A 15,199-nucleotide genomic window follows, 5' to 3' on the forward strand; every position below is an offset into this window, starting at 1 on the left:
CAGGAGAGAGATACAATTTTGTGATTTTTCTCATTAACCATTCTTTTGTAAAGAAAGGTAGTAGTTTGAGAAAGATATATGCAGATCACCTTATCACCTTTCAGTCCTTGTTCCCCTGTATTTCCAGGTACTCCCTTAGAAGCAAAGAAAAAAAGCGCTGTCATGTTTCCTTGTTCACAAGGGTGTATTAAAGATGGACACAGCCAGACCTGAAAGATAAGTCATGATCTCTGTGCTCTGAAGCCTCAACAACAGTCACCAAGTTATTTTTTGGTGCTAAACGTTACCACATTTGCTAAGAGTGCAAAATGCTAAGTAAGAAAAAGCAATGAAACGTAGTTAGCAAGCTGTATTGATAAATGGCACAAGTGCAACAGACACATACACAGCTACACAGGGAAAACTGTTTAAGGCTGTATGCTTTCCAATGCAGTTTAGTTTGCCTTTTTAATATGGTAGTGTATCGAGATTGACCACCAGTTCCTTTAATGGTCACTCGAGGCTTCCCCCAACACTAAGTCTGCTATTTTATTAGTCAGTATTAATGAGCGTCTGTGTCTTGAACCAGTAGAGCTTATGCATGCAACTTGCTAACCTAGCTTGCTAGTGTCAGCTAACTTAAAACAACCTGATACTCTTGACTAAACAGGGTCATTTCTGGCTCCACAAAGCTAAATTAGTAATGACCAAAATACTAACACTGAGGATTAAAAATATAATCCAAAGCCAACTGGTGTCATGGTGGCTAAGTCCATCATTTACATACATCTCTGTGGACTGACTCACTTTTGGCTGTTAGTAGAAACGCAGATTTTTGGCATGTTGGCTTCATTTTCAGCCCAGAGATTGCCACTTGAGGGACATCTATTCTGTAGCATAATTAATCCCAAGACTAACCATGTCTGACCAATGTAAGCTTAGCCTCCACTGGAGGAAGTTTTGAAGGCCAATCACTAAAATACCAAAATGCTTACAACTTATAGTTAAAAAACCTCAAAACCAGACAGCGCAAAACAGTGAAACTGCAACATTTACCTTGAGTCCTGGTGGTCCCGGTAATCCCATAATGCCAACAGGGCCCATGTCTCCCTGCAAACAATCCCACCAACAGCCTTAAAACGATGTCCTTTGGAGGCATTTTGGTCAATAGCAAAACAAGTGTTGTTTTAAACTCATAGCAGATGCTCATAAAGAAAGAAAATAAATAATACTCCACAAAAAAGTTGTTTCAAACTAATTTTAGAAGGAAGAGAAATGAAAAAGCAGAGAGCAAAAGACAATGAATCAAAGTGCATAAACCACAAAATATAACTTTATGAAATCAATTACAAGGATTGCACAACACTCACAATAAGACCAGGGACTCCACATGGGCCAGGAGCTCCCAGTTCACCCTAGGAGGAATGGAGAGGAGAAAGAACAAGAGAAAGAAGAGATAAAACATATGCACACTCAGGAGCATAGAGCTGTCATTACGAGACTGTACGATTGAATGCGGCATGTTTCTATATTTGTTTTGTTGATTAGTATTTTCCTTATCCTGAGAAAATGTTTTCCTCCACTCTATCTCAGTTTAGCACTGAGTAAGCAACTTGGCACTTGACACACAGAGCAGATTGTTGCCCAAATGATCTACCCCACAGCCACATGCTATGCCTACATCCTCTCCAAGCCACGCATCCAGTACAGAGATGGATGACACACAGCCCAGTGTGGCCTTCCTGTCGCTTCCTTTCTTTCTCTATGAATGAAAGGAGATGGATTTAGCCAAATGGAACATCCCTCTTCTCTCTGGAGAGAGAGGAAATGAAGCCAGGGGGACACTCTCAGAGGTCAGCCAATCACAATCTAACACTGACCTACTCAATCACAAGTGGTGAGGGTCAAGCTAAAGAAAGATGAGTGGCGACTGAAACAGCTGATGGTGCCCTCATATCAGTATGGATAAGTATGAGTGAGGGAGAATGCCAAGATCTGGCTCGTGGTTTGTCCTGAGTAAGTATAAAATGTTCAGGCTTTAAGTTTTGACTATGTTAACGACTTTTTCAGAAATATCCCTCTAGGTTACTTGAGGTAGACTAAAGAAATTTAAGTGCTACATTAACATTTGTATGAATTGCACCTGTTTGTTGCACTAGTCTTGATGTACAGCATTTTGTATGTAATCTTCTAAATGACACTGCAGTGTGATCGTTATGTGAAATCTGTTTAAATCTCTGTCAGGTGTAACATTGTGGACTTCAGGGACAAATGGAAGGAAACAGATTCCACCAATCATGATTAAATCGTGCAGGGATCCACATCTTTTCACTTACTGGGTTCCCATCAGGGCCAGGTGGTCCCCTCTCTCCAAAGTCACCAGGAAAGCCCTGAGCACACAAAGAGACAGCATCGTCATGTAACCATAGAGAGAGAGAGTCTTTATTATATTCATTCTCTCAAAATGCCCATTTTGATGTTGAATGCATTTACTTCACCGACATCCTGACACGGGATGTTGGTGAAGTTATTACAGCAAACACAGGGGATCAACAAAGTGTTTTTCCAAAACGGAAGTTTGCAGAGTAAGGCCAAGTTATCAGATGTGCTCCCAGCATTTTCATTCCCCAGAGACCGGCAGGAAATTCCATGGCTGACTGTTTCCAAGCGACGAGTGTCTGTGTGTGCACGCGCTGGCAGGGATTGCTCAGCAGCCCGCGAACCAAACCCCCAGGACTCGCCTAAATGGCTGAATAAAGCTGCTTGGCCCAGGAATTGCTGATTGTGCTCTTTTTTTGCTTGGCGCTCGTAATTCCATTATAGAGGCAGAACAAGAGGAGTGATGCAGCCAAGAGGCCACACGCTCATCGTGTGCTTGTCAGTATGCCAAGGTCAACATGCAACCCACTGCACATTACGCCTCAGTACTTGCCTATAGAAGGTGAGTGTTAGGGTTAGGGGAATGATAAATGGCAGAACTGCGGTGAGGTCTCTTTTATTCTGTCTACAGAGGGAAAGATCAAAAAGGGCTTGAGTCTTAAACAGATGGCAAAGATAGGGCTGCTTGTGTGGCAAACAATCATTCCTTTTTTAGAAAATTAGGCAAAAGTGGATCAAGAAATAAGCAGTAATTGGTGCAAAAACAAGAAACATGGAAAGGTTTGCTGCTCCCAAACTGTCAATAACTCTCTCAGTTTTGATCAGAAACACATGCAACTCTTTTTTTTCTCGTGCCGACAGTAAATCTCAGTGAGGATTTAATTATAGGATCTGTCCAATGAAAGTCTCTTCTCAAAGCTATGTGCAAATTCTAGACAGTCATTCTATCTGTATGGGTGACACAAGAAAATGGGAGCAGTTTGATGTCATTCAAAATCTGAATTCAAAAAGACAATTTTCAATTTTTTTTGTGGTTCAAGTTATTCTGTTCTTGAAGACATGTGAATCACACATATTCCCATTTGATAAAATGTGCCAGCTCTTTTGCTTGTCTGGTTCTCTTGCACTGCTGCTGAGTCAGGACGGAAAACAAAAAAACCCCAACTTCTTACACAAACTGACCTCACTTTTCACCACAGAGGAAGAGAAATGGCTTGCTCATGACTTGGCAATGAAGGGCTTACTCTTAGGCCTTGGCATGTGTCGCTGACCATTGCAGCATAATAAGACTGAAAAATCATGTTCAACCGGACTAAGCCTGGGAAAAATATGTGATTCATACAAGTGGTTATGTGCAGTATTAGTGTTTTCCATGTAGCTTGGAAGGACGGGAAATTCGCTTCCAGGCGCCAATGACGATAGACCTCTCTCGTCTCCAGAGGGCCAAACCCACAACTGACAAATTATATTAGCCTATCAGTCTAACGCAACACAAGAACAGTAATAAGCACACTGTTTAACACAGAAAGTTTCCTAATCGACTTCAGTCAGAGAAAATTAATTGCACTGATGATGAGATTTATAGACAGCATTTTTTAACATTAAACTAGCAATAAGCTTAGTGGGAATATGATTATAATCTTCTGATATGTACTAACGGAGTCTATGCTTCCTCTTAGACTGTAGTAGGCTGAGGTTTTTTGCCTCATATATGTATTTACGAGTAAGGCCAGGAGGGGTTTCACACTGAACTGAAGTCTCTGTCAGAGTAATGGTCATTTAATGGGCTTTATAGTAGCTCTGCACTGCAGTAAGGTCCCATAGATCACAAACACTGTCATTGCCATAAGGCTACATTAATAACTGAGAAGTATGTTGAGAGAAAACTTTACCGGCCTACCCATCTTGCCCTTCTTCCCATGAACACCAGGAATTCCCTAGGAACAGGAAAGAAATGGATAAGAAGAAGAGTACATCATTTCAAAACCTGGACAACATTCAGCGATAAGACTCAATCTATCGGGCGGTGTGTAGTTTTGATGCTCCTCACAAGAACAAAAATATTGACTGAAAGCAGAGAACACCGTTTCTGTTCTTGAAACTTTACCAACTGTGGGGGGGGGGGGATAAAATATTCAAATTCCATCCTTCAGCTTGGTATCAGCAGATGACAAAACAATCTCAAAGGGTCCATTTAACAGCTGTTCTGTAGCTTTCTATATTATTACATGATCCTCAGAAGTGTTCAGGAGAAAGTTGAAATCTGAACTTCTGATAAACAGAAGAGCTACAAAATGGTTCTTGAGGTGAGGTTATTTCATCAGATAAGACATTTGAAGCTCAACTTATTGGATACAGGATTGTGCATTCATTGTTTTTACTCAAGAGTAATGGATGAGTTTGGCTAGTGTGGTCTTAGTATTTTGATCTAATGCCCTTGTTTCATTCAAGTAAATCTAAATCCATAACTACATTTATGGATTTACACTACATAACAACAGGTGAGAAGTTGGCTTGCAGCGTGAGGCTCCATTCTGCAAAGTATTGCACTATTTTAGGCATAGAATAGTGATTTAGTGAAGTCTCCCCACTGGGTCTCATTTCCATTTCATCATTTTTGGGACATAATGCAGCCCAGTGGGTATTCTCTCTCAAAGCCACTAATACTCACTCTCTCGCCATCAGGACCAGGAAAGCCAAAAAGCCCAGGGATGCCAATGTGACCCTGGAGAGATAAATAAAAGATGGAGTAAAGGAACAGATAAGGCGAAGATAGATGGAAAAGCAAAAGGTGGATAAGGGGAAATGATGAGACTGAGCAAAGATGATGGGCATTGTGTAGGACTGTCAATAACACTAACACGTGTCTAAAAATCTTTATAAAGCCTTCAGCTGTGATGGGTCCATCTGCAACAGTGCTCTGCAAGGTTTTTGTTACAGTTGAGTGGTTTCGAAGAGCCAAACCTTGAAGCAAGTGTATATGCCCATGGACTGCATGGTGCTGGCTTCCACGATGTAGTCCAAGGGCACATACCCTCACATCAGGGATCTCTGGAGATCTTTGTGCCAAACCTGCTCAGTGGAAAATTAGAAATAACAATGACATGAAATGAGAAGCTTACATCTGGATGCATTATGCAGCACAGCTATAAAGTTTTATGATCTCTGGCTAGCATTACTAAAAACTGTATTGACTCTAACATACTTTAAATATACGAAGAAAACCATCTGTTATCATTATCATCGCGTTAACGGGAAAAGATGAGTGGTGTTTATGACACTGGCTGTTTTATATAACCACACTGGTTAGGTAATTAAATTAGCATGATTTTCACAGCTCATTTAAGGACAGCGAAGGTCCAACAGAGAAGAAACATGCTGCTCTCCCCTGTGGCCATCAGTAGTTGCTACATGAGGGAGCATGACAAAAACAGGAAACATGAAGAAATGGCGAAAGACTTGCAAAGTACCATAAAGAGTCTTACAAAAACACACATCCCAACACCACCACCAAGAACAAATGCAACATCTACTTACCCTCACCCCTTTTATCCCCATTTTTCCTGCAGGCCCAGGAAAGCCCTAAATGTAATAGATAAAAAAGCATATTTCAGTAGTTACAAACAGCTGCATTCATTTGAGATGCCATACAAGTAAATTTATATATTTAAATCGGCTGACTAGTCTACTTAACAATTAGCATCCACCTTTTGAATACTGAATTTTGTATCCTCTTTAAAATTCTGTTTAGCATAAACCCTGACATTTGCAGTGTTAATGCTTCAGCAGCATTCACATCAGTTTCCCAGAGACACTGTAGTCTAATCCACCGGCACAGAACATGACTCTGCAGCTATAAAGATCAACTTTCTCCTCAGGAGAGCTCCCAACAGCAAAGTGTAAAGTCTTGACATAAACATATAGCCCTCTTGATTCCCAGCCTACAGATGGTAGGGGGTGCTAAAACCTAATCCACCACACATCTCTAAGTTCATATAGGGGATCAGAGTTTTGGCATAGTCAGTGCACTAAAGCACAGAGGCAAACACAGAGACCTGTGCCTGAACACTAAGTTATCTTAAACATTCAACGGTTGTGAATGAGGGAATAGCCAACCAGTTGTTTTTGGAGTTTAAAGCTGAGATAAAATAGATTTTTAACATGGAGAAACTCTAATGCTCCCCAGCTTTGACTTCTTCAGTTAGACTATTCCTAGAAGTGAAGCAAGGGATAATGCTCAGAGTTTGAAAGGACAGAAGAAGCTTTTATTGTCTGTGTGTGTGTGTGTGTACCTGGGGACATGTGGCATTAGTCACACTTTTATTACCTTTTCTTTCTTCAGGGTATCGCTTACGATAGAAACCCTTTTGACATTTTATTTTCTCACAAGACCAGGGGCATCCATCGCTGAAATTCCACCACAGGTAATTTTTCTTTTCAATCAGCAGCTACACACTTTTCATTCTGATTTACCAAATTAGGTTTTTTTGTTGAGGCGCTGGTGGCGGAGATTTTTTATAGTTTTGCCAGCATCCAGTATTATTACGTTTAATTATTTCCTTGCTTAAGAAAACATAAGAATTCAATGCTCCCCTGTAGTTCTCAGTATATTCATCATTCTGACAGCAAGTAAAAATTACAAGATGAAATTTGATTTGTTCAAAAGTCCCAAATCAGCCCTAATTTTTCAAAAAGTTGAATTCACAATAGAAAAGATGTGCCGGCCTCCATTTATTGTTTTATTTCCGTGCGTGTCTGTGTGTATATGTGTGTATGTGTGTGTGTGTGTGTGTGTGTGTGTGTGTGTGTGTGTGTGTGTGTATCCCTGCTCAACCAGTGCCACAACTCTAGATTTACTGCACCTGCCTGCCAGGATAGCCTTTTGCCCCAGGGCTTCCATCATCTCCCCGCTCACCCTGTGGAGACAGAGACAGTAGAGAAATATGTGCTAGAAGAATGCAAGAGACTAAAAAGCAGGAAAAGGAAGGAAAAGAGGATGAGGAAAGGAAATATTCCTAGAATAAGGGCGTCTTTTGTGCACAAATGATTTCTGCTGCAGCCTCGCTGATTGCAGTCGTAGAAAATTAGGAAACAGAGTAATTAAAACTGTAAGCAGACATATTTATGCCGTAATAAACAACAGTCAGTTGGTCCTATAGAGGAATTCAAAACCTCTAAGCTTTTCAATAGAGACCTATTGTTTAGTCGAGTTGCCTAAGGAAAGAGGCGCCACTACAGACATTGCCACTCTAACCACTCAATTAATCCAACAGTAAGTGCTTTTTTAATGCGGTCAAGCTGCATGCTGTTAAGACTACTGTGAGCACAGCTCTGCATTGGTATGTTTATTCTTATCGACACACTGTATGATGCATGCGTCATCCCTTCATTGTGGTGAGACCAAATGAAATGCATCAATCAGAGAGTAACATTTAATTCTGTAAATATGGGAAAAGAAAATTACTTAATGAAGGAATGCAAATTACAGGCCCTTCATACAGTATTCCTAAAGCTAACCATATTCATTTAAAACTGAGGTTTTTGTATTTTCAGATTCCTGGGAAAACTGGATTAATATGTTAAGACATGCCAGAAGGATAATGTCAGTAAAAACCATAAATCAGAGAAACAGCAGTCATTGTAGCAACCTCCCTTAATATTAGACATACTCTAGAATATACTGCAGTCCAGTAAAATGCCATCACTAACCAGAACATCAGAGCTAAAAGTATAATTAACTCCTCGATGGCAGAAACTGCAAAAAATGCATCAGAGAGCTTCAAAAGGTGCCCTTTAAAGCATAACTGTTAATTGGTTTGCATTAGACTGTATAGGTGCACAAAATAAAGCAGACACCACTGGCAAGTAAGAAATATTGCACAACAGAGGGTTAAGGTAAAATAATAAGCTAAATATGTTGAGCTAAGGAAGAGCAAGACATTTTTTCACAATTACTAAGCTTTATCAGATGGCATATTTAATTATCTGTTACAATTGCACCCCCCCCCCCCCCCCACACACACACACACACACACACACACACCACAAAGACACACACATAGGACACAGCCATAAAAGTGATGTTACACACATTCTTAACTCCAGAGGGCAATACATAAAAAAAGATCTAGTTCTTACAATCCTCACTGTTCCCATTGTCCACACTTAGTTAACCTCCAGGTGGAAGTAATAAGTCAATAAGCAGTTGGTGAAAATTTCTAGCTAATAAAAATATGCATGTAAACACATTCACGTGTTGCATTTATGAAAACATATCATTTATAAGTGTTTTAAGAAAAATATATAGTTAACTACTTCACTATCAGGTTAACGTTCAGTCGGGAGTTTCTGCAGTAATTACATGCCGTATGTTACATTTGACACAGTTTACATTATCTGAAAAAAGTGCTTGAAAAAAAAAGAACTTTAAACCTTTTTCCCTTTTACTGTGACACGATACAACTTCTAAGAGATATTTCACAGGTTTTAGATTCATGAAGACGGGAAAGGACTAGGGAGGGGAATGATCTAGAGTCTTCAAACTATTTAGCCTACTTGCACCTCTGCCAAAAAACTCCCACTATTTTCCCGCCAAGCTTCCCAAATGACTAATATCTGACATCTCCAGCCGCCATGTGTAAAGATATCATCACTGCTATTTTTTTTTTAATGAACCCGTGTGTGCCTCTTGTACTAGTATTTTTCCTCTGTCACTCTCCCTTTCTCTTGTTTTGTTACTATAAATGGAAAGAAATGCTTAAGAGTTATGGGAACTGTCTCTGTAGACTCTTGGCTCTTTTACTTGGTAAGTAAACATATTGTGACAAACAGCTAACACACGCTGCAGCCATCAAACAGACAGAGAAAGAGACAGAAACATTTTTTATATTATACATGAAAAAAAATATATTATAGAAATGCTATATAAATGTCACAAGTATAAAAGTAAACGGACTAGGCTCTGAAAAAATATTATATATCAGTTTAACTAAAATCAATATTTGAAAAAACTGACTTTGAATTTAAACCAGAACTAATTTAATACGTTAAGCCTCTGTGTCTCCTTTTAGCACGCTCTATGGACCTCTATAAAAAAAATAAGTACAGTACACCCCTACTAGAAAATTAAGAGTAAGTAGCAGCCAGATGCTGCTAATCAAATCCGTATAATTAATTGATCACCAGCAATTTTATAAAAGCAGAAATGATCACAAAAATGCACTGTCAAATCTAAATCAAGACGTCTAGAGCAAAGACTTTTAGGCAGATGACACCAAAGTGGAGATGTGTCAATGCAGAGCGTCATATTTGGTAAAAATCAAACACAGTAAATCAGCACAAATGCCTCACCCAGGCTGTCAAACATAGTGGAGGAGGAGTAATGGTTTAGTTCTGTTTTACGCCCACAGGACCTGGGCACTTTGCAGTCTTTAAGTCAACTATGAACTCCTCTGTATACCAAAACATTCAGGAGTCAAAACTGAGGCAGCTATCTGACAGCTAAAGCTTGTCCAAAATTCCTCCACAAGAAAATAAGTGACTAATTAAGTGATATAGAAGATCATTGCTTCAAAATATTGCTACTAAAGGTGCTTCTACAAGCTACTGGATCATGGTTTGCATTTAGTTTTTCACAGGACGCCATGCTGTCCTGTGAAAAACTTTCTTTTTTCACATCACAATAATAGACACCATCTCCTTTATTTGGATATTGACACTAAGATCAGACTAGGCGCCTGTTTCATTCTGAAGGATCAAATGGGCTCCTCACTGTAAACACTGTGTGACAGCTAAGAAAAACAAACCTTTTCTCAGTACGTGACATTAAAACTGTTACCATGCTCCTGTAAAAAAATACTCACAGGTTCACCCGGGAGACCAGCAGGACCAGGATATCCTTTTTGTCCCTGTTGACAAAAAAAACAAACAAAAAAAAAGCAACAAGTTAAAAGTTAATACTACTAATTGATACTAAGTAAACTGATTGTGCCATATAATATTCCAGTCACAATTCCACAAGGAAGTTCAGTGTTAAGTGCCTTGGAGCAAAAAGACTGTTTATCTTGGAAGGGAAAAAAGTTAAATGGTCACTTGTCAAATTCAATTAATTTTTTCTTTTCTTTTTATCACCTTGCGTTCAAGAGTGCCTCAGTTAACATTGCAGGGGTTTAAATTATGCTAAAGTAGTTTCCAGCTGCCTTAGAGAAAATTTGACTTTGTTTTCCTATAAAAAAGTTCAATAAAATGACTTCATAAAAACCTGGAAGGCTTAGCTTAAAAGGCTCCACAGCACAAGCAAACGTAATAAATGTGAAACTAATAAACCACTTATCAGCGGTACTGCCTGGTGAACCCTAAATAAGGCATTTCTTTACCATTTCTACACAAGAACAATGGCATTTTATTTATTGTTGTGGCACAGCTACTTGGCTTTGGGTTAGTCTAATCATTGCCACCGCCGCACTCTGACAAAACAATTCAGTACCATCTTGCATTAATTAAACCAATAAACCAATTAGGCAGTAATGCGTAAAACCCAAAAGGGTAATTAATGGTCACCTTCACGCCCTGTGATCTCAAATGAGCTTGCCAGCTGGCTACAAAATGTATTAATCTTTTCACAATCAAGATCTGCGGCAATAAATAAAGACATGAAGTCATCTCTGGGGGGAGAAAAAGTTTATTATCTGAAGTGTAAAGTCATTAGCCACAAGCTGTTTTGGCCTGACAGCAGCAGCACAAATAAACCACAGTCAGACAGAGGCTGGAAAAATTAGTAGCTGTGTGTACAGTAAATAAAGTCGCCATCAAGAGATCAATGCAAAGCACCCTCGGACCAAACACCAGAGTGTAAAAAGGGACATTAAAATTCTCCTTACACAAACATCCTCTGAGGTATGTGGTAGTATCGATGTAAAGGGTCAACTTTAAAGGTTTCTTTACTTAGTTCATGCTGGCCTCGGTGAAGGAAAATGCCACTCGATAAAAAAATAATGCATCTGGGCACATTTTAATGTTGTAATTTGACTTTTTTCTGCTGACATTCTGTTTTGTTTTTGTGCAAAAAAAGAAAGATCTGGTGTCTTCTGTGTTTTTGGAAAAAGAGTCTTCGTTAGAATTTAAAGTAAAGTGTGTTTTTTTTATTATTTGTTGGTTGGTTGGATTTTTTTTGTAATGATTGGCTGTCCAAAGATAGTAAGTATTAATGGACAGCATGAGTCCGGGTTGAAAGGCTGAGAAAGATTGAGACTGACAGGCACAGAGCCGATAAGTAAAATCTGGCTGGCAGGTTGACATCTTGAACTGATAAAAAATGAAAAAAAAAAATAAGAAAAGCCTTGTGCAACATCTTAGAAATGTGAGCTATCCCACAGCTACAAACCAATTAAACAAAACTAAAGTTTATTATGTCATCGTGATGTAAGAACTCATCCTTTAAACAAGCAGACAAAGTAATGCACTCATTGAAGTTTCGTTCATGAACATTCATGAGCTGACTTTTACCAACGCTCTGTGATTGTGTCTTAGTTCAAAAGGTCCTCACAAAGAAACAAGCACGCTTTCAAGGGCAACCGTCTTTTTGAGATTCATATTTTCTGCACAGATCAAAGCCAGATGTCAGCCAATCGGCCACAGTAATTCTCTCAGACACTGTTATATTCACGTTTTGTGAAACTCCTGATTATTTGTCTATTTATCTGCAGACAAGCCACACAGTGCTGAGAGATGGAAATAATTGATAGGATTTTCGAGGGTAGATGAGTCTCCTGCTGGAGCCAAAGCAATGCAGCCACAAAAGAACAAAAGAATGTGTCTGGGCTTTCCACCACAGCCAATACAGCTGAGTACAGTAAAAATAGGGAAAAGAAATCTGTGCATGCGTGTCGTATGTGGGTTAAACAAAAATTGGGCCGCTTTCACGGCTCTGTAAATCCTTTGTGTGACACAAAATGACAAACTCAATTATGTGAGAAAAAAAGATGGCAAGGTATCGCTATCTCCATTAGTTCTTCCTGTTCATGAAGAGCAAACAGTTTTAATTAGTGTAACTCACACCAGATCAACCCTGCAGCCAACAGGCAAAGCGAAGCACCAGCAGCGTCTCTGCTGCTTGAAGAATAAGTAACAGATTGTACTTGGCAGACAAAAAATACATTGTTCTTTCCATAGATTTTTAATTTTATTATAACAAAAAACCTAATCCCACCTGGCAAGCCTTGGGCTTCTTTCCTGGACAAATCAGCAAATAAAGGTAAGAGAATATTTTTATATGGAGCTGCAGAGCAGGAAGGAAAAAATGTGGAGGAGTGCACACCTAATAAAAAGTTTGAGTGTTGTTGCAGTGTGCTATCATCAGAGCTAGCTGTGTAAATGGAACACAGGTTCAGAATCGGTAGTAGTCTTTGCAGAGTTTTGGTTTGACACACACATGCACGAGTCTCTTCTTATTTTACAGCGCAGACCACTGATTGACTCCCAGGCAACCTTCCCATTACATCTTTACACATTTCCCACAGTGAGAAAGGCTGTTTCTGGCAGAAAGCCAAGGGACTGAGCAGAAAACTCAGCGAAAACCGTCCATCAAGCGGTGACAGGTCATAGCTTTACAGGCTGGTTAGACAGACAAAGGAACAACCCTCGAGGTTCATCAGAGGCAGGTGATGGAATTTCAGCGTAATTGTAATACAAAAGTGCACTATAGAGAGTTTTGCCTTACTTAGTACAATCAAAAAAAAAAGTCTAAGTCAAGAACAGCTGCAAGCAATGAGGTGTCTCGTGGCTTTCAGGGGAGCCAAGCTGATTGCTTTGTTTTTATTAGCTGGATTTTAATACTTTTTAGGGCTGTCAGCAGTTTCTTGCACAGACACGGGCCCTTTAAGTTTAACGTGAACTTGTGTTACCGGAATCTCACTTGAACTTATAACAAGAGCAAGAACAGAGAATCTGTTACAGCTATTTAACCTCTGCAAGGATGCTGCTTTCAGCCTACCAAAGATCCACAATTACCATAACTCAGCTGAAAGAATATCAGCTTTTCCCATGACTCCATGTTCCATGACTCAGAAGACGAGGAGAGGCCTTCCTTTTTTTCCGAGTTGGAGCCTTCCCCACTACTAAACTGAATGGAGGGAAACTGAGCACACCAGATGGTTTTTCACAGTCAGCCCTGTCTGATTGCATAACAAACTGCTGGCGCTCCCGCCAAAGCATTATTGCACTCGTATTATTGGGTCCCAAGTGAGAACACGGGTGTGTGTATGTGCATGCGTCTCAATGAGAACAAAAGTTGCTTACAAGGGGTTTCTCAGATTGTGTAACAGCCATTTTTAATTAGCATTCTTCAGGCATCCGATTCCTGACCTTTCTCTGACCTTTTACTGTACCGATGTAGCTTTTACTTCTTTCTATCTTTACCAGAGTATAAATTTGAGAGCTGCCCACAAGAGGAGCAGTGTGATCATATACTGTCAAGTGCAATTTAAAAGAAGCTTTGTCTGTGGATTGTCTTCCATAAGCTTTTATGACTTTGTTTACTGCTGCAGCAGCCCATCGGGTAACTCATCTCTAACGCGCTCTGCCAAGTTTCCTTTCTTCTGTCTCATTTTATCCAGACTGAAAGCAGTGTGTAACCTGTAAACACTTCAAACTATTTCAACACCATATTAATTCAATTCTTTATTTAGATTCCCTGCTGCTAAGTAGGCAGTGCAGGTCGCCTGCTTGAAAAACTCAATATGAATATCATACATCTGGATTTCAGTCTGTGGGTCCTACAGTGTTTCTGGGCAGCTTCTGAGGTTTATTCTTACTGAATCTGGAGGAAGCTTTGGAAATTAGGGGGAAGAAGTGTCTGTGAGGTCTGCTGTTTACTGGAATGAGCCATCGCTGCAGAAGACTAGTAAACATTTTTCTAACATTAGCTGCTGATGTTAGGAATGAAGAATTAGGTGAAACCCTGGCCAGGACAACCTCCAAACCTAATCAACATTTCTCATTGACACAAGATTGCAGGTTCTTTAACCATTAAAGGGCAAGGCTAGTGACATTCTACGTTTTTCTTAATATTAAGAAACTCAATGAAAAGACTTAGCTAGAAGTCGCGTAGACAGGCTTCATTCCTACTTTTGGACTTTTTTACCAATTAAAAAGTGCTGCAGTTATGTAAAACTATTATTGTAAAACAAATTCTATGCAAGAGTACGATCAGATTTACCATTTTATTTGTACACTGTGCATAGTAAGAAATCCCGACAAGTGCCAGACCACTTGAGATGTGCAATTACTGTGAGGGGCTTGGGAAAAGGCCAAAGATAAAATGAACAAGGCCACTGAGAAAACACTCTGCTAACCGTCACTCTCTGTCAGGATAACCCAGCGCAGTGGTATCCAAAGAACGTTGAATAATGCTGATTGCGAACAAGACCAGATCACAGCGCTAACCCACATTCATAAGTTGTCCTACTTTTTAGAAGTACTGCTCTCCAGAGTGAATGACATAACAACCGGAGAAACCATGTAAAACTTTTCACCCGGCAATCTTTATTTTCCCCTCAGATGCCTTCATTATATTTTAGGCCTGCGACACAGATGATGTAACAGGCCTGGTATTCAAATATTTCATTTTCCAAGCCAGTGGGGAGCTAGAACACAGGTGTGCTCCTTGACTTCTGCATTATGTTAGGCTGTTTTCCAAACAAGAACTCAAACATTCATGTTTGGCTGAAAGCCCCACACAGACAGACAGATTCCACCTTCAAAGGCAAGAGAGCTAAAGAGCGTTCATTTGATTTACGGATCCTCATTATACAGGACTGAGTCAGTCAGTCATTCTTGATGTGTC

At 39.7% G+C, this 15,199-nt stretch overlaps 1 protein-coding gene across 2 annotated transcripts in view; it reads right to left on the reverse strand.

The window, feature by feature from the left end:
* The window catches only part of col27a1b (collagen, type XXVII, alpha 1b), a 69,145-nt gene that overhangs the window by 33,092 nt on the left and 20,854 nt on the right, over window positions 1-15,199 (reverse strand). For both annotated transcript variants that reach the window (XM_039620872.1, XM_031746735.2), the window contains exons 8-16: window positions 10,221-10,265; window positions 7,221-7,274; window positions 5,896-5,940; window positions 5,030-5,083; window positions 4,251-4,295; window positions 2,316-2,369; window positions 1,350-1,394; window positions 1,036-1,089; window positions 90-134 (exon numbers count right to left, since the gene is read on the reverse strand). In XM_039620872.1, the coding sequence (XP_039476806.1) occupies window positions 90-134; window positions 1,036-1,089; window positions 1,350-1,394; window positions 2,316-2,369; window positions 4,251-4,295; window positions 5,030-5,083; window positions 5,896-5,940; window positions 7,221-7,274; window positions 10,221-10,265 (441 nt within the window). The remainder of the gene's footprint in view (window positions 1-89; window positions 135-1,035; window positions 1,090-1,349; window positions 1,395-2,315; window positions 2,370-4,250; window positions 4,296-5,029; window positions 5,084-5,895; window positions 5,941-7,220; window positions 7,275-10,220; window positions 10,266-15,199) is intronic.

This window comes from Oreochromis aureus, linkage group 12 (genome assembly GCF_013358895.1).
Source record: "Oreochromis aureus strain Israel breed Guangdong linkage group 12, ZZ_aureus, whole genome shotgun sequence".
NCBI lineage: Eukaryota > Metazoa > Chordata > Actinopteri > Cichliformes > Cichlidae > Oreochromis > Oreochromis aureus.